The 20,271-nt window shown below is 37.8% G+C and overlaps 1 protein-coding gene across 1 annotated transcript; it reads right to left on the bottom strand.

Moving 5' to 3' along the window:
• Positions 1 to 3,082: 3,082 nt before the first annotated feature.
• Positions 3,083 to 18,112, bottom strand: LOC103705390 (splicing factor 3B subunit 4-like). Its single transcript, XM_008789087.4, has 9 exons — positions 17,853 to 18,112; positions 13,330 to 13,378; positions 11,111 to 11,199; positions 10,900 to 10,956; positions 8,958 to 9,020; positions 8,802 to 8,867; positions 4,519 to 4,605; positions 4,229 to 4,322; positions 3,083 to 4,122 (listed from the first exon to the last, which is right to left on the bottom strand). The coding sequence occupies exons 1-9, from the start codon at positions 17,955 to 17,957 to the stop codon at positions 3,608 to 3,610; spliced, it is 1,125 nt and encodes a 374-aa protein (XP_008787309.2). The 5' UTR covers positions 17,958 to 18,112; the 3' UTR covers positions 3,083 to 3,607.
• Between the last annotated feature and the right edge of the window lie 2,159 nt (positions 18,113 to 20,271).

Here is a 20,271-nt window from a genome sequence, read left to right as displayed (position 1 = left end):
GGAAGTACTTTCCATTTTTTTTCCCCTCTTTTACGCTGCAAGTATCAAGATGTACGAAACAACATGACTTATTTGATTTGCTCCCATGCATCAACAAGGAAGCAGCACCAAGAAAAGTGGCATCTTAAATCCATTGATTAATTGTTCACGGGCAGGAGCGACCCAATGTATTTGGGCACTTAAAGTCATTCTGTCTTTGAGGTCTTTCTTGCAATGGGTCGGTCGGCCTAAGGTGAACTCACAGAGAGGCTATTTTTCTTTTCATTTTGTCTTTGAGGCTTTTTCTGTTGTGGGCTTTCTTTGGGCTAGGGCCTTAGGTGACCGCCTCAGTCGTCTAACGATTAGGCCGATCCTGTGAAATATTTTTGGTTATATATATAAAAAGGATATCCTAACCCATGTACCTACTTTACTTTTGTTGGAATATGGGGCAAGTATAACACTTATAGAGAACCTAGCAAAATTGCATGCCTGAAATTGCTAGGATTATGAGAAACAAAATAGAAAATGGGCCACTTGGGAGAGTATCATATGGCTAGATAGACTAATTTCTAAATCATTATTTTTAAAAAAAAAAGAGAGATGATTCATACAGTTCTAGTACAGATACATCTAATAAAAATAAAAAATAGTAATTTCTAAATCACTTTTCATAAATCTTTTAACTCTAAGTATCCACCATGGGGAATTATTTAGAGCACCAAAAATTCAATTTTCCATCAAGGCATTGCATAGCATCATCCACTGGGCCATGCCACTCTTTCTCAAATGGTCATTTTCATTTGGTCAAGGGCGCTTTCGTGGGGGCCTTGTTGAAGAATAGCTGTTTAATATCGAGTGGTGAGAGTGATGGACACGCGCCTGAAAGTATCCCGCAAATCGCTGGCTGCAGCAAGGGAAGCGCGGCGCTGCCAACTTCCAAGCATGAGCATTCAATTCCCACTTTGTCACGTCTCTAACGAAGCCTTAAGACCTCTAAGCTTATTTCCAGAAGAAATAGAGCCAACTAACGCTAACGTTGTCATGAAAAAGACTTATAGAATTCTTTTTCATAGGAAAGGCTTTCTAAGTTGCAACAGATCCAATTCTGGTGATGCGTCCTGCCTTCACCGATACAAAGATGCCACATTCTATGAAGATGCAACCTGCGAGTTTGACGAGCATTTTTACTTACCGATGATCCATGGGAGCTAGTAAAAGAGAGCATATGGTTTATATTTGGCATATGGTCCTATATTTTCATGGATCTTGATGTAAGATCAAGAGCTAGCGCTGCATAATCTAGAAAGATCACTGGACTCGATATAAAATATTTTGACCACATAACTTCATATTAAAGTATTATTTTTGTTGAAATCGGATAAATTATTGAGCTCACGACGTAACGTCGTGTCATAAGACTGCAGCGCACCAAGCAATCAGAGGAAATTCCATTATTTAGACCTTAAAATGGATGGTCAAAGCAAAAAATAATTTCTTTTCGTAAAAAACCTTGATCGGATATATCCTCCAATTCAAAAAAATAATTAAGTTCAACGTTGAAGACAAAATCGATGAAGAAGTCAAAATCTACCTTATATAGGATTTTAACTTTTAATGATGATTTTCACTCATCATATCTATTTCTAAAAAGTTACAACAAGAAATCTAATCCAAATTGTGCAATAATGACATCACTAGTATAAATAGAGGTTTTGTGACTCTTTTATTTAGATTTGAGTTAAACGGGTTGAAGAATTTCCTTCTTCTTCTTAATCGGATCACTGTATCAAATTATTGATTAGCTTGATTCTAACCGGCATCCATAACCTAGGCTCGTCCCATAGCACAATTTGGGATTCTTTGCATCACCAACCATTGTTGCAGTCCCACCTTATTGAGGTGGATGATGCTCGTTAATGGTATGATAACATAGACATCTTGTATAATAAAGTTATACAGATGACGTGTAGTTCATCCCCTCACTTACAAGTTGTATGGCATCAAGTACTGACCATCTTTCCTCACTGAAAAGTTGTATTACATCAAATACTTCCCATGAATGAAGGATAGTACTTAATGCACTACAATGCTTCGACGGATGTGAGTTACAGAACATCTATGTAACTTTTCTTCTCTTTTCTTTCGGGATTAGATTTCTATTACTTTTAGCATTACTAATCTTTGTAAGAACTTGCAAGCTATCATTCTTTTTTGAGCTCCACAAAATCACCTCCTAAGTTGGGCCTAACGATATTTCTACAAGCATGCAAAGAAATATTCTCCATCATAGGTTTGTTACCAGGAGCAAATCCCCAGCATAATGGCCTCCATAGATCTCTTTGGAGCACGATTGTTGAAGTTGCACTATAACTCAAGTTGTCATGGTTAACTTACAAGAAAGCTTACTTCATGCATTTGGAAGTGAGCTTGGAGAGAAGAGAGGCATCTCAAACAAAAATTTTGTCAAACATCTTGTGAGTAGACACCATATTAGAGCACTCAACATATAAGGAGATAAGAACATCATGGCCAAAAAGATTGCCAACAAAACCACCGGTGCAAGGGCTTGGTCATAGACCTAGGTGCTCATGAAGAGGGAGTGGGCAGTGGTGCAGACCTTGAGAAGGGTGGAGAAAATGAAGGAGAGGGGAGCAGGGGGTGGACAGTGATGGAGGAGGAGGTTGGCATGGCGAAGTTTGAGGCAAAGGAAGCGGCCATAGGCATCAAGGCTGCGGCGAGAAGCGACTCAAGAGAAGGACGAGGGAGAAGAGAAAAAGAGAAGGAAGAGGATGAGAGGCTAGCTACAGTAAAGTTCGAGATAAAAAAGACCATGAGCCACCCAGAGGGATTTGATAACAAAGGTCCAAGTGGGTTAGGGCGTAGATTCACCGTATGCAATCTGTCCAATTTGATCCAACTTGAAAATAACGGTCAATATCCACGAGCGTCCATTCTTGAGCAGAACTTAGGTAAAAGTTGGACTTTACCGGAGAACTTGGATCCCCATGTTCTTCATGTCTGAATATCATTTTTCAAGGACTTGGCAGTAATTATAACCTAGACCGTCATCTGATATAGCTTTGGTAAGTACTCTTAAGCGGAAGAAAAAGAGCAGGCGACTGTGCCATTAATATCAGCCATTTAAAATCTGACGAGTACTTAAAACGGTAGAAAGTTCTTACAACTTAGGGTGCAGGAGATTCACTACCTCATCTGAAGACAAATTATCACTCGATAGAATCCCTACTTGGCAATGCTCTCCAGGATAATATGTGCAGCCTTAGCATAAATAAAAAGTATGAACTCATAACCAATTTCTATTTTTAATTAGCACAGTGAGCCTTGAATCTTCATCATCTTCCAGGCACATCATCACTTGAGCATAGTGTCAAAGCAAGGTGGATCTTGACACCAATCCATCACTTGCATATGCTTGCTCTCACACGTCGAGATTCCCATACACTTTATACTCTCCGTTCATCAGGCGAGATTCGATTGTAGGATACTTAATGTCTTGTCCCAAAATATGCCGAAGTAGCCAACAAGCGCATAATCATCCAAATTTTCCACACCATAGGAGAGTCTAAAACTCCTGAGCAATTCATTAGTGCATGCTTCCGACAACTCATCCTATAGAATTTGGAGCAGCAGGCCGTGCTTGGGGTGGAGCACTTGGTGGCGGCGGCAGTGGCATGGACATCTGAGGCAGAGGCATCGATGGTGCACCTACATGTGGCGGCGGCGGCGGCGGCGGCCTCCACAAAGAAGGTGGCGGCGGTGGCCTCACCATGCCTGTAGGTGGAGGAGGTTGCATACTATACGGTTGCGCAGGAGGCCGATAGTGCTGGAGCGGTGGCGGTAGCATGGTAGGTGGTGGAATGGACTGGCTGGGTGGCTGTGCTTGGCCAGGCCATGATGGAGGCCCTGCCATCTGCATGGGGGGAGGAAACTGGCCCATTGGTGGAGGAGGCCGAACTGGTCCGGGTGGAATCGCACCATTGGCGTAGGGTCGTGGAGGGATCGGTGCGCCACCACCTGCATTTGCCTGGGGCCCGTTGGTGAGTGTTGGTGGCCCACTTGCAAATAAGGTGTGTGGCCTGTTCTTTTGAGTTCCTGGGTTGCTTGACGCTAGAACTCTCTCTGCAGAGTGCCAAACAAACAAAACATAAAAATATCATTTCAGAATTCCGAGCACCTAGTCTGATGCTTGCCAGGCTCTGAACTTTTAGAGATTAAAGAAACGTACCTGCTGGAGTGCCATGGCGTTCCCCTTTAGTGTCTTTTTTATATGCATAAGAAACGGTGATTTGCCGGTTACACAGGTACTGACCATTCATAGACTGTATGAACAAGAAACACATGCAGAAGAAAATGAAAGAAAATAAGATGTGAAAGCAGCAAAGCACCTAACACCTATTGCATCATTCAGACAAGAAATTTCTATGACTTTCAAATAACTTGCATCAAATATACAGCACATTGCATTCAAAATATGCCAACTAATTTAAATGAATCCAGCTAACTTGATGAAATTACCTCTATTGCTGCATCAGATGACTCGAAGGAATCGTAGCTAATAAAGCCAAAACCTCGAGAATTCCCAGTTTCAGGATCTCGCATTATCTGAATAGGGAGAAGGGGGAAAACTATGATCAGTTTGCACTGCCAAAGGGCAAATATAAAAAGCACAAGCACCTAAAAAGAGGCATCTATGTGCAATGAAATCCAAGATGAATGAACATTTACCAAAAACAAAAAAAAAAAAGCTAAAATATTGTAGACAATTTTCCTCCAGAAAAGTGGAAAAGGAGGAATTACTGGGAAAGAACATACAGATCTAATTTAGCTTTACTTGTCATTCAATATGATAGACACCACCTTTGGCTTAAGCACCATGAGATTTCTCAATTGACCACATACAGTGGGCACCTTCAAGAATACTAACGGCTTATTATGAAACACCTGGCGCTCAGCCAAATGATTTGAGGATGGGAGGAATTAAACGATGTTCATGGATAAGATGTGGGTATCATGTTATGCTTGATTCAGATAATGTCATGCTTCACAGGCCGATGGAGGTAAGATGCAAGGATCCATCGGAGGGCAACGGGCCAAGACATTTCTCCTAGAGTGAACAATAGTCGTCAATTTGCTGTATTTTTCTTTTATTTCTAATGGTTTGTTTTGAATCAAAGACAGATCAAAAGCCCTCAAATCTTATTTGACAGCTTACTGATATTAAATCTGTAATCATATCTTTCACAAAACTGTTTATGTTACAGCAACCATGAATAGTAAGGACCTAGAATTAATCATTAAGGTTCCTTTCTGTTATAAATAGGGGACCTAGAATTTTAATGAAGAATGGTGAATCAATGAATGACTTCTTTTCCTCTTATCATGTGAATCTGTAACAGAAGTGCAAGACCGTCAAATCATCGATCTGAAACTTTCTTAGTGGAGGGCGCTAGGTATTATCTTTCCTCTTCCCTTACTATTTCCTCCACTTTCTGTTCTTTTATACTCTACTTCTTTAATTTTTCTACATTTCAATCTGTTTTCCATGTTCTCAGTTCCAAGTATTGATCCTAAAATTTTCTCATATAGATCTCCACCTAATCCATCTATTGAGTTATAACCATGTTGCACAAATCGAGTTGTTCGACAGGCCCTTTAAACCCTCTTCTTATTTTAATTTAAACCTCTGCACTCCACTTAAATGCTAAATCCCAAGATCTTAGGCTAGATTTCAGTCACTTAATTTTTCTTTCCTATGCAAATTCAAACTTCAACATGGATGAGTAGTAAGGCACTGAATTCAGACCTAAATACATCCAACCCTTCCATTCCTCAAATGGACCTTGATTTGATATTCATTAGGTTCACCATCACATCCATTATCAATTTTGCATTGGAAATCATACTTTTACGGTTCAATTCAAATATGAATTTAGGTATTAATTGAACTTTCCAGTGACCTTTATTTAAAATTCTAATAGATGAACATATCATGCCTGTGTTGTGCATCCAATCTACAAACATATCAAGTGCTGAATTTTTTCAAGGTTAAACAGTTGTCGAGTATAAATTGGCCTGTTATTATTGTGCATGTTTTTGATCTAATTTGTGGAAGAATAACAGGATATGTGAAAGAAAAGCAAAACCAGACCGATGTTGGTTGAGATTTATCCTACATTTTGAATCTATGGAGGATTATGTTGGAGTATTCAGTACAGATGGTAGATCAAACGTAATAGGACAGGCTGTAGCAGAGTTATTCTTGCATCTAGTGATATATCATATCAGTTTGGCTTATTTAAGCACAAACTAGTTCGGTTGAAAAAGGACACCTGGTAATAATGAGGAAAAGTTATAGTTAGTTATTACCTAACAAAAATTTTTCATATACAAATCAGAGTTGGTTAAATTTTTACCATTCTCTCTTCTTCAGATCTCCATTTAGCTCTCTTCTATTTTTGGCAACAGCTGCTCAAATTTTTATCTCTAAACTGATGATTAGCTTCTGTTGTGGAAGGCAATCCCAGCATCAACTCCAAAAGACCCTCTTTTTCTCTCACCCTCCGCTATCTATTTGGCTAAACTTGGGGTTTTGATATGTAATTATATTACAGAATAATTTCACATCAAATGTAGTCACAGTTACCTACCACTGATAAATATAGATCAACAAGTTCTGATCCATTAGTAGAGCACCTATGAGTTTATAAGCAAGGATCACCAAGTTATGGTGACAAACTTGTTCCCATGATGCACTCTCTCTCACATTCCTTGTGCCATTTTAGACTAAGGGCAACACAAAATCTAGCATTCTCTTCATCCTTTTGTGTCCCCTTTTGGCTCCATATTCCTGGCTTGCAAAGGCTTTGCGGGAGCATCGAGCATAGATGTGACGATAAGTGGACACAAACATGACTTGGCCCAACCCTAGCCACATCTAGGCACTGTAATTAAAATCGGGCAATCCACAACCCAGATTGTATGATCTGGAACAAAACAACTCCAAAATGAAACGAATGGGGAACTTGGATCTCTTTTTGGAGAGGATGGTGATCCAAATTTGGATTGTACAATCCAACTCATGGTTCGTCTGATCCATCGGATCATCCAGTCCACTTAAATAAGCTGTTTGTGCACTGTTCACGCACTTGATATCCTTCTTTAGGAATTATTTTGCTGATTTGGATGATTGACTAAGAGGAGCTTAGGACACCTAAAGTTTCTTCATTTTATTTTCCTCTTAAAGAGTTCTATTTGAATTCAAATTGAGGTGTATTGATTTCTCTTCCTTTTAAAGTTCTATTTGAATTCAAACTGGGATCTAATAAATGGCCAGCTGGTTTTCTCAAGTAATAATTGTCAAGTACCTAGTTTCCTAATATGAATGCTTAGCATGAAGAATTCTAATCCATATCAATCCAAGATCCAGTTCATTCAATATTAAGCAAGTATTGTTCTGCTGTTTATATAGCATTTAAAAGTGCTTGTAAAAGAAGAAAAGGAGTCCAAGCATTCATTTTCCTGAGGAAGATTTATAAAATAAATTGCTGCAGGCCTCTTGCTCCTTTCTCCTTTCTTTTATTCTTCTATTTTACGATTCTTCCCTCCTCCTCAACTCTCCTCAATTCTGTTTCCTGTTTTCTGATTTTAAGGAAACTTAACCCTGTTTTCTTCTTTTTACCATGCTAAATCTTGCTAATACTCTTGTTACAGCAGACTTCTCACTGATTATCCAATTTCTCCTCTTTCTTGGGACTTCTTACTTAATTCTACAATTTTTATATTTTTTATGTTTTTTATAAAAACTAAAAAAATCTTATGGTCTATGATATATAATCCACAAGCCAATCAAGTTTGACCACCTTCTATTCCATTATAGGATCCTATCCCAATCTTAGCAACATTGCTCCTACATTCAACTTTAGGCAGGTTGCTCCAATCCTAAACAAAAACTCAACCCAACATGAAATTGAAATGGTAGCAGCAAACCTAGAAATCCTACATATCTGGTCAATCCAACCAATAAAACAGGTTGGTCAGCTCCAGTTTGGGATTAAGTTGCCCTTGCTGCATCCCTACTTTAACAAATGTAGTCAAAACTAATCAAAAGAAAAAAAAACGCGACCCCATAGATGGAACTAAAAGGTAAATTTGGGAGCAAACAGAAAGTAAATAGTATTGTACCAACAACATAGACATCCCAATGCTATAACAAAATTGTTTTCATTAACACCGGGGAAGGATTAACTCTAGAATTTTGGTAGCATGAGCTTTAACCTCTTATAGTTGGCCAGTTGGCCAATCACACATCATGAATCTAAGATTTGTAAAACATAGAAAATTTGCAATATAATCCATCTTCTGACATCTTAAGGATATCAAAACAATCCACGTGCTTCATTTCTAAATACCAAACTTCATGCAATCATTTCAATAAGAATGATCATGATGATGTCCTTCCGTCAATGCAGAGAGAGAGAGAGAGAGAGAGAGAGAGAGAGATGGGAGAAAGAGAGATGAACTAATCAAACTTAATGCTCAACTAAATTAAATTAGTTCCTAAGATGCCATGACCCAATATAGGCAACAAATGAGAAGAATGTACATCTTTTGTCCAAAATTCCCTCTCAGTCATTCAGTGCACACATGCATGGAAATATTATTACTAACAGGAATGCTGCAAACAATCAAAATACTAACTCAATCATTATTTCATGTTGTAATTTTCCTCCAAATATGAATATTTTTTTCTCACATAGAACTAAAATTCAGCCAATGAGAATAATTAGAGGAGGCATCACCTTAGGATTAGTCACAATAACTCCAAATGCACTGAATGTATCATAAAGAAGTTTCTCATCTACATCCTGCAGCAAATAACAAGAAGCATACATTAAATCATAAATTAACACATGGACATTAAGTATGTTTAAATTATCGATGGAAAACACTTTTACCGGGTCAAGATTACCGATAAAAAGGTTTGCCCCCACATCCAAGCTTTTCTTGTCTTGGGAAGCCTGAAAATAGGAAGAAAATTAGATGGATAATCCAAAAGTTGTCTGATGAAAAACTTTTTTCTCTTGATGCAAAGAGATGGATGGCCACCATATATTCCTATAAGGGATTATTTGCTAGATATTTTTAATACGTGGACAACAGAACAATTGACATCATGCAGTAGGGCAGGTGAAGAGGAAGGAGAACAAGCAGTTCCTATCAGAAGTCTAAATATGGAAACATCCTCAACTGTTCATTCAGGTACACACAGGTGGGCAAGACACTTGTCAGAATCAAAGAAAGGGGGGAAAATGATAGGAAACAACAGATATGATCAGCGGAGGCCCCTATCTAGCTATGTTTTAACAAAGAGAGAGACAGTTCCAGAAGCTCAGATTAGGCTAATAAAGTAATTCGCAGTCAGCAGTTAGCTACAAATTAACTAAAACTCAGCTACTGTAGTTGAAAACCAAGTGAGAAAGTCATAGTCTGAGAAAAATTGGGAAGAAAATTCAGGAAGAAGCATGGCATCTAAAAATAGAAACTGAGAGAAATAGATTATATAGAAACATACTAAATCATTGGCAGATTCAAATAAAGTTCACCATTTTCATAAAATATAGGGAAAAAGGACATGACTTACAAAGGTCAGCAAAGATTCATAGAAAGAAAACAAAATTCATCAAAGCATGTAGCAAAAGTTGGTAATTGCTACATGCATAGGATATGAAAGTTATCCCCCATCAGAAGGCACCAATTTTTTAAAATAACAAGCTCATGCAATTTGAGATTCCCAGAACATAAGGAATCATCTCAGCTGCTGCATAATTCTTCTGACATTCCTAACAGCATGTTTAGCATTGCCCAGAAGATGAAGTGCACGTGGAAAATTCTCTAAATGTAATGAGCCATATAGGAGAATACTGAATGAATTTAGGTGGAGACTATAAATTTCTTACACCACGCCTTAAAGACATACAAATTTTGTAAGATAAACATTTTCAACCAGTTCCAGCATGCAAAATCTTTCGAGCCAATAAATATTCCCACAGCATTGTGAGATAACAATACAGAAATAAGAAGCCCCAAGTAGCTCATGTGAAAGCAACCAACATGGAAGCATTTCCATGCATGATGCACATGGTTGATTTTGTGGCTGGCTATTGTTCCATCATATGCAGTGTATCAAACTGAAAGCAATCATCTAGAGAGCAGTTGCACATGATTTGCCATGAACATAACAATAACAACTAGTAAATTTGGATACACTTCATAGCTTGATGTGTTTTTATGTCACTGTCAATCAAACATCAACCCTCCATCATTTTAGCCAGAGATTGCAACCAGAACATGAATCCTGAATTATGTGAATTATCTTGCACATGATTCCATGGATGGCTATCCTCCTATCATAAGCAATGCAAGTTGTGCTTTGATCTATGGTGAGCAATTAAGATGTGATATAACAAATTGTCAGCTTATCTTATGATTCAGATATTCAATTGATACACATTTACTCCTCTTTAAGAGAGAAAGATTGAAGAAAAAAGAAAAAGGAATAAATTTATTATTCTCTATTTAAAAAATGATATAACTGGAAAAGGAAAAAGGCGTGAGAGTAAACTTGGAACAGGAAAAATGGGAGCAGACTCCCCATATCAAAGTTAGAAAGTCAAAAAGATTGAGGATGCTCCCTTTGCAGAGTACTTTAGATACTTTCCTCTAGGAAGCTTACTCTTTAACAACTTGTTGAATATACATGCGTACCGTACGTAACGTACCGTACGTACGTAACGTACCGTACATACATATATGTATATGTATATATATTATTGATTTAGAGAACATAAAGATGCCCAAAATGAAGAGCGATTCTAGGGAAACAGAAACCAATCGCACCTTATTTACACGTATTGGTTTCCCATATAGTTTGATCATATTCAAAATCTTGATAGCCTGCAAAAAATTAAACCAGAAAAAGGAGCCCTCATTTTTGGAGATAATATACAGCTTGACAGCACCAAAAAATAAGGCTACATGAATAAATAATAAATATGAATGGAGGGGAAAAAAGACAGGAGAGAAACATGAATATGCATGCAATACTTACATAATCTGCATCTTCTTCACTACGAAACTCCACAAACCCATATCCTTGATGAAGATTTGTAACTCTATCTTTTGGAACATAGACATTAACTGCACAGTAAAGTTAAATTTGTAGTACCAGAATGAAGTAAGACGGAATTCAATTTTACTAGTCTACATGGAACTAGTGTTCGATTGATCCAAGCAGCGCGAGTTGTACTCGAGCTTGCCTTGAATATAAGCTCAATCAGGCTCAGTTCAATGTTAGTTGAGCTGAGCTTCGACTCTATTCTTAGACTCAAAATTAATTCAAAATGAGCCTGCCAAAAAGACAGCTCGATCAGGCTTGTCTTGATAAGGTTCAAAATAAGGAGTATAACAACAAATATATTAATGCTAAGGGCCCATCTGGTGTCACAAAAAGGGACCCACAAAAAAAAAGGCTCCTCACAACTAGCCTATCACCTGGCACAATGAGATCAGTGCAATTCATGGGGTCGGTTGGTACATAGTGGCATTATGGTACAAAACACTAATTCCTCCATAATACATGGCTGACCAGAGGTAAAAAATCCTTCTTTTTTTTTTCTTTTTTTTTATTTGGAGGGTGGGGGGGTGGGAGGTATCACAGTTGCACCCCTGCATTTTTCCTTATAATGCATTTGAATATATTATGCAATCAGCCATTAGAATAGATTCTATAGGGTAAGGTTTACAGCACTTAATAAAATATTATGTGTCATGGATAATATATTTGATTCTTTGTTTTGTTGATAGTTGATATTATGGTTCACGAGTAAGGTTTTGATTCATGGATTTTAAAAAATTGTCAGAATCAGGTAAAACTTTTATTCAAGCTCGAACTCAGCTTGAATTAAGTTTGATTCAATCTTGAGACAAACTTCAACTGATGTTGGCTCAATTTTAAGGTTACCAAGTTGATTGAAATAGGCTGATATCCAGCTCAGTTCAAAATTACAGGGTCGAAAAGCTCAATCAAATAATAAATGAGCTAAGCTCGCTCTCAAACCTCAGGCTCAAAATTAATTTCAAGCCAAGCTTGGTCAGATGCTAGCTTGAACTAGATAGCCTAAATGACACCCATATATATAACCAATAAACCATAAGAGCAATTTTCTTTTAGACTATGGCTTTTAGGACCTTAAGCCAGACATGAGAAATTACCAAAAGCTTGAGCTCTTAAGAAATATGTTCTCAAAAATATTAATGTATATGTATGAAAAGTTGGATTCTAGTCACTAAATTAGGCTGCTTTCACTACTTTATCTTTTACTCCTACCTTCAGTAGTGCTAAGATTGCCATGCTATCCTCAGTTTCTGATGAGAAAGGGGAGGTTCATATCAAAAAGATAGCCAATTCTAATCTATGTGTCCAGAAAGTTCCATAACTCTTTATGCATTATGACTAGTCAGTGGAACCTATCTTACCCAACATTAAATATGCAGTTCAGTTATTTACCAGTTTATCCTTTACATAGGCTTCAAAACTGAATCATTAAAGCCAAATTTGCTAGATTAAGCTCTACAAAAATATGAAATGCAACTGCCTTTCTGAATGGTCTGATGCAGCACAAAATGAGCTAAACACACATAACTTCAAGGCATGTCATTTTGTCTCATCTTTAGTTCAAGCATAGATAAAGCTCATGTCATGTTCTCATCCATCAAATTTGCAACCAAAACAGTCCAGGATTACAAGCACATTGGATAAGCAGTCACAGGTTTCTCATCCAAACTCATCTCAAAATATGCAAAAAAATTATCTTACATTGAGAAAAAAAGGTACAAGAGCCAGAGAGTTGTGAGACATGGAAACAAATATGGGAATCAGATACAGCGTGATACAGAAGTGCTGAATGCTGATAGAGCAAATCTTGAAACTAGGATCCAGGTGCTATTGCATACAAGCTATAGCTGATACCTCAAATAAATGACATTTCTTACTTGCAGTGTCCCTATACTTAGAGAGTTGGTTAGGATTTTTGCATCTGATGGCTCAAGCTTATGTCTAACATCTCTCAAGTACACTTTAAGATGTATTAGGTGCACACAACTGTTCATTTAATTGGTAATGCATGCTTATAGTTGTTCTAAGCTTCCAACATTGCCCACTTATGACCATGCTTTACAATGTGTCACAAGTGAAACATGCTGTTTCACCAAGCATGAGTATAAAATAGTTTAACTAATATATGATATGACAAAGCAGCATTAACTTACCAACAGGACCTGCCTGGACAAATAATTCCCATAGTAGCTCCTCAGTAACCTGTAAAATGAAAAATAACATAATAAATTGTGAGTACAAGATGCATCTACATAACTTTAATGTCACCATAATGTACCCCTTCCCCCAACACTAAATTAATAAATAAGTAAAATGAAGAAAGATTTATGGTGCCTTTATCTAGATGTAAGCATTCCATTTTTGAGGGGAAAAAATATAGCCTACTTCACAAGGGCCTATTGTGACAATGGCACATTGAAGATGCTAAAGCTCTATCAGTGAATAAATTTCAAGGATATAAAATTATTCTTAATAATCATTATGATGTATCTTATAAGCTTTTATTATCAAGTCAATCTGCATACGGAAGAACTAGAGCTGAGCTGGCTCAGAACATAAGCAATGCACTAGTGTTGAGCATTTGAAATGTAAGGTGAAGTAACTAAATTCCATTTTATTGCACTAGAATTGAGCATGTGCAATGCACATGAGAAGAGAATGGGTGGGTGCGATCCTATATACTTTTGTTAACAAACTATATTGATAAATAGAATCTTATATTTTATTCATGCACCTCCGTGATCTCTTTGAGACTTTGACTAAAAGATAGAATTGAACCAAGTTGGGTGTATGTTTTTATGAAGCGGGCATGTATAGAATGAAACATGAAGAGGTCAGCTCAAAGACTCAGGGGCAGACGATCAAAGCCTTTAACATTATGGTAGTAGAGACAATGGAATATGAAATTTGAAATCCATTATGTCTTTGTCAAATCATAACATGCTTATATATACCAAATTTCACAACTCAACGCAAGCATGTTGCAAGAACATGGTTTTCAAGGAGTTAACATAATATTTATATTTTAAAACTGTAAGAATAAATAGTACAGCGAAATATTGTGTTGATTTCCATATTTAATAACCAAATGCATGCCAATCTTATACCCATAACTTTATGTTGGGGCTGTGTTCGATTGATCAGAAAGTGAAAGAAAAGAAAGAAGAAAATATTCTTTTGCATTGCGAAATTCATGTAACAACAACAAAGAAAAAAGTAAGGGCCAACATTTTCTCAGGTGAACTAAAATTTACCTTGCCAAAAAAGGAATGAATCTTGGAAGAAAATAGCAAATGTGCAAGTAGTTCAAAATAACATAGTCATATCTTAACCACTTTCTCAATAAATGCAACAAACTAACAACAGGACCCACAAACCCACTTGGGTAAAAAGCACATTTAGATTGGCCCATCATAAACCCATTCAAAGTCGCTCAACCCAAACCCAACCTAGCCACCATGCAAGCAGTCCTCAGTTTCTCTATCTAGACCTGGTTAGGTCTCAATATTTAGGACGAAGCTCCTTCACCAATCTTTAGCTGCCTTCATTAGTCACAAAAATTTCTTACTTGATCCCATCAAAACTTCAACATTCTCATGCCAATCTAAACTCCTCTCTCAGCTGATGAAGTCAAGGACCTGGATCATGCAGCAAATTTCCTATTATAACGATCTAAGCCCTTATCCAATTGCTAGGAGCATCAATAGAACATATTGGAGCATCAAAGTTATTTGACAGTCCAAATTAAGCAAGTTTGTATTTGTTTTAGATATAAGATATTAGACTCCTTGGCCCTTAGGTTACTTGACATGTAAGTTCTTGATCCCAAATTACATGTTTTTTATATATATTAGGTACCTGGTCCTTATGTAACTTAAGACTCTAACTTACTTGGCAGCCAAATTTCTTTTTATTTTTATTTGGTTACCTAGGGCCGAAGCCATGCTTGTACATGGTATAGTGGAAGGATAGTGATGAATTTGTATGAGTTGGTATTGTTGAGAAACAAAGTGGTTTCTTTCTTCTCTCTTCTCTCTCTCCCTCTTTTCTCTAGTATTCTTCCCTACTCTCTTTTCCCTATCTATTTCCTTTACTTTCCCTCTTCTTTCTTCATCAAATCCCCTCTTTAACTTGCAGAAACTTCCAGTATTGCCTGAAATTCTTAGGACAATACTGAACCCCCAACTTTAACCTTAAAATCCTAAAAGCACTATTTCTAGCATCAAACTCTGTTCTCCAAACTGTAGGGCAGGCCTAGAAGACTTCTATACATCCTTTAATACACAAAAATTTTCTTTCAGCCCTCTCCTCTGAAGTTGAACAAGAAGCACCAAAAAGAGCAAAACTCTAAAAATTTTAAATCATTAGGTCCACCATAAGCAGGCAGCCCTACAAATTGTCCTGCATCATAAGTCCTCTTTGTCCTTGCATTTCCCACAATAAATCCCTAAAATTGTCCTTCACTATTCTCAATGAAATCCTAGGTTTTTCCATAGTCATTTCAACCCAAAAAATAAAAATCGAAATTGGAACATATACGTCAAGAAAACCTAACAACTCTCCTTTCTGTGATAGCTGCTTATAGTTGTTGATCCCATCATTGAATGCATAGAATAGTCAGGTCGGGGCTGTTGTTGATGGAAGTCACAACGAGGAGGGTTGTCAACTGGGATCAATGTTCAGAGGGAAGAAAGTAGTGGAAGATCTGGAGATGGTTAGGCCTATATATCTTCTTTAAAAAAAAAAAAGAAGCAAAGAAAGGTAGTGAGGATGTGGGTCGAAAGCAGAAGGGAGAAAGAGGTTTTTATCATTATATTTTATATTTGGCATATTTAGTATTTTTTAAAATTTTGATCAGGTTGATTGATGCCTGCCCTGAACCCAGGTGGGTTGAGTATAGGGAGGCATTACCTCGAACCAATCATATTTGGACAAGTTATGTATTTGCTAACTTCAAATCCCAATCCAAATATAACCAAACCCATAACTAACCCAACCTATCTATATGCCCACCTCAAGATTCTCTTAGATCAACCAAATGAGAGAAAAATACAAATTTACTTTTTCTCCTTCTGTTAATCATCTTTTCTTTTCTTTCATCTTCCCAGCAACCTAATAAAGTCTGAGAGAAAACAAAACCAAAAGGATTTTGCATACTCAAGTACTTGCACTGATAAAAAGGAAAAGATTAATAAAATGTGTAAAAAGTTACTTTAACAATAATAAATTAATTTTAGACCAGAACACATGTTCTCTATTTCATATCCATCATTGAGGGGTACTTCCATGACATGGTACAGATACAATTAAGAAAGATGTTTAGTTGACTAGAAAATTGATTTGGCATGTGCTTGTACAATTTTCTAAGCACTATTCACTAGCCTTTAAGTCGGGAGGCATTTAACTAAGTTTCTTTTGTTTTAAGGCACAATTACTAGTTTGTGATATTCCTTACATGGTCGGAAACATAAAATAAATGAGCAAGGTAGATAACGGAATTACTACAAGCAATCCAAAAGGAAGAAATATGCCATGTAATTTAAAAGGAAAAAATCACTAATTTTTGAATGCCAATCAAGATACCATCCGAGACTGAAAATGCAACATGGGCAGGATTTTTCTGGAGAAAGCATAACATAAGTTCCGTGAAGTAAGTTTCTGCAACATGATTCTCTAGGTCAACACCAAACCCATGTTGGAAACTTTTGATGTGAACCTTGTGTGCAACCAGCTGCAGGAAACTAGTTGCTTAATAATCTGGATATTTCACTTGGCTACATCAGAGAACTAGGGGAGACAGCTAAAAATTGTCCAATCCTATACAGTTGTTTACCCCTTTCCCTCATTTCAAGCCGAACCAGGCAGGGGTACAAGATCAGCAGGCCACACCATACATCATAACAGAGCCACACGAACCACGGCAGTCTACAACCATCCCACTCGCCACATCAAACCATATCTCCTGCAGTTCAATAGCGGACAAGAGAAATGCAAGCTAGTAGTCGTCTTTCAGTCATAATGTAATTATTAAAAAGGTTCAAATATCCTAAAGTGAGAGCATATTGGAAGAAAACATCATCAGGGTCATCATAAGGCATCACCTAACAGGCACTGGATGATCAAGGAAATTTTTTTCCCTGTTATTTTATTTGTTCCAACGGGAACTCCAAAACTCTATTCTACTATACGCAAAGATAATGACAACCACTTATACGAAACAAAACTGAGAGGACATGTGCTGCCATGATCATATGAGCTACCATCAAAATGGCAAGTGTCATAAAAAAATCACCATCGCCAATATACTCATCAACTCAAGAAAGAAAAATTGAACAAGTAATAGTCCAACCAGTGCTCTCTAACAAGACTTCACAAAGATTTTTAGAAGTTTGTATTTTGTGCATCACCTAAGATCTAAATATACCGTTCCAATAGAAAATCCTGCAATACTTTTATTGAAAAGACGGAAATTGCGCGCTAATCACGAAAACCTAAGCGATTACACTCAAAGAGATCACCACGAGCCCTTTTTCAAAGACAATATCGACCCCATGCCACCAAGATAATGAAAAGTTCTGGAAAGCCTAGCCATGAAACCAACGCAAGAAGAGCGCAAGAATATCTGGAATCGAGATGGGGGAGAGATAGAAGAGGAGGAGGAGGAGGGGTAGAGTACCTGGGGGTCGAGATTGCCGACGTAGGTGGTGGCGTCTTGGTTCCTCTCGGGGGCGTGCTGACCGAGAAGGTTGGCTCCCACGCCGGGAGTGATCCGGGTGGTCATGGCACCGCGTCTCTGGCTCCCTCGCTGGGAGTCGTGGGTTCCAGAACGCCACTGGGTCGGGCCTCCACGGAGCTACTCACTGGGTTTACAGAGGACTCTACTCGAAGCCTTGGAGTTCTCTTGGAAGCGTCCGGATTCCAGAACCCTCGTATGGCTCGCTCCCTCACTTGGGTTTCAATTTACAAAATTGTGCCAAAGAATCCACTTGTCTTTTCAAAAGAAAAACATCCCTCATTATTTATTTATTTATGTATATATGTATGTATGTATGTATGTGTGTGTGTATATAAACAATATGATTAGAACTTTTGAGTCTTTGGCGATGTTATACCATGCTCTTGTGAATTGTTATAAGAATGATGTAACAAGTGCATGGACATGTGTTATGCACGCATTTGGTTGAGAATGAGGACTTGATGGCAGAGTTGAAATTGAATTATTTATTTAAAAAGCATGTTTGAGCTAAAGTAGATTTTTTTATTTTTTTGTAAAATCTGTTTTTATTCATTTTGGGTTCATAACTCATTAGATAGAACTTAGATATATTGTCTTTTTTTTCTATAACTCTCGTGACTTACATCTATATCTGACTTACATCTATATCTATTTGTTAGGGCTATAAATGGATCAGGTTGACATGCGATCGACACGTACTTTGAACTAATTAGATGTAATCTAATCAATTTTTGAAGGCCTGTGGGTCAAGTCAAGTCAAAAATCGAATTTATTCTGAAAACTAGTCTAAGTTTTCTAACCTCACCAATCCCATAGGTCATCAAAGTTTGATTAACTCAAAAAAAAAAAGTTTGACCTAGCCCAAATCCAATCCAACCTAACCTGAAAAATTGAATCATAAAAATTAACACCTCTCAACTAGGGTGACAATAAGTTGTGTTGAATACATGTATTGAAATATAGCTACTAGGGACCCCATCTATTTGTTGTACAGGCCAAAAATCTAAAATCGAATTTAGTTTGCTATTAGATAGGTAACCTAATCCAACCTACATAACCCATTTAAGAAATAGGTCAAATTGGCAGGGGCGGTAAAAGTTGACGCGATCCATAAAACTAATCCTATTTGGGTCAGTTTGGGTCAAGGGTTCTTTTGGTTAGGGCCATGTATAGTTCAAATTTTTTGCCTCGAAGATCCAAACTATTAAATGGGTTAGGTATGGGTCTAGTCATGGGCATCGAGCCGTTCCGGGCCGGCCCGGCCCAGGCCCACCGGGCCACGGACTAAACGGGCCGTGCCGGGCACGGCCCGCTCCGCCAAAAACCCAAGCCCGGCCCGGCCCTAGGCCCGTGGATTGGCGGGTCGAGCCCGACACGGCACGAGACGGGCCGTGCCAGGCACGGCCCATCACGGGCTGCCAGACGGGCCGTGCCTGGCACGGCCCGTCTGGCAGGAGGGGAAGAAAATAGCCGTTTCCAACGGCTATTTTTTGGTTTTTTCCCAAAATACCCCTCCCAACAGTCCAAAAACGGCTAATTTGAGGGGTATTTTGGGGAAAAAAATTTGGAGTCCTATAAATACCCCTTTCCTCCCTCATTCTCACCACACCAAACCAACTATTCTCTCCTTCTCTACTACTACTATTTCTCTCTTCTAAAGTGCTCTTCTAGCAATTTAATTTTTAGTTTGCATTTAGCAAGTGTTCAAGTGCTACACAAGAGGAGGTTCCTGTTGAGAAGAGAAGGTCACTCCTGTTGAGAGCACAAGAGGAAGCTCAGAATCTCGGCTCTACCTCTGCCCTCTGACCCTCTACTCAATTCCTCCTTGTGGTTAGTTTTTATTTTTTGCATTCATCAATTTAGATATGTCATCTTTTGAGGAAAGTCATTTTGGCATTCCTCCTGTTTCTGAGGGAGAAGAAACTAATCCCCAACCCCATGTTCCTAGTTCCTCTAGAACTAGTGAACCGAGTGAAGATCAAACCTTTTCTCGTAAGAGGACTAGTGCTGTATGGAATGAATTTGATAGAATTATGGTTGATGGAGTCTGGAAAGCAAAATGTAAAAAATGTGCCAAACTTTATAGTTGTAGTAGTAGTGGGGGAACAGGCCATTTAAAAAGACATCAAGAGAGTCATAGGATGCATGATTCTCATGCTCAAAGTACCCTTAATATACAAGGGGGATCACTTGTAGGTAATTTTGCATATAATCATGAAAATCAAAGAAAAGCACTTGTAAAATGGATAGTTAAGGATGAATTGCCTTTTAGTTTATGTGAATCTTTTAATTTTGAAGAATATGTTCAATTAAACCTACAACCTGCTTACAAAAGAACTAGTAGGCGTACATTTAGAAG

Source organism: Phoenix dactylifera, unplaced genomic scaffold (assembly GCF_009389715.1).
Source record: "Phoenix dactylifera cultivar Barhee BC4 unplaced genomic scaffold, palm_55x_up_171113_PBpolish2nd_filt_p 000007F, whole genome shotgun sequence".
NCBI classification, from domain to species: Eukaryota; Viridiplantae; Streptophyta; class Magnoliopsida; order Arecales; family Arecaceae; genus Phoenix; species Phoenix dactylifera.
This window is presented reverse-complemented; position numbering and strand designations above follow the sequence as displayed.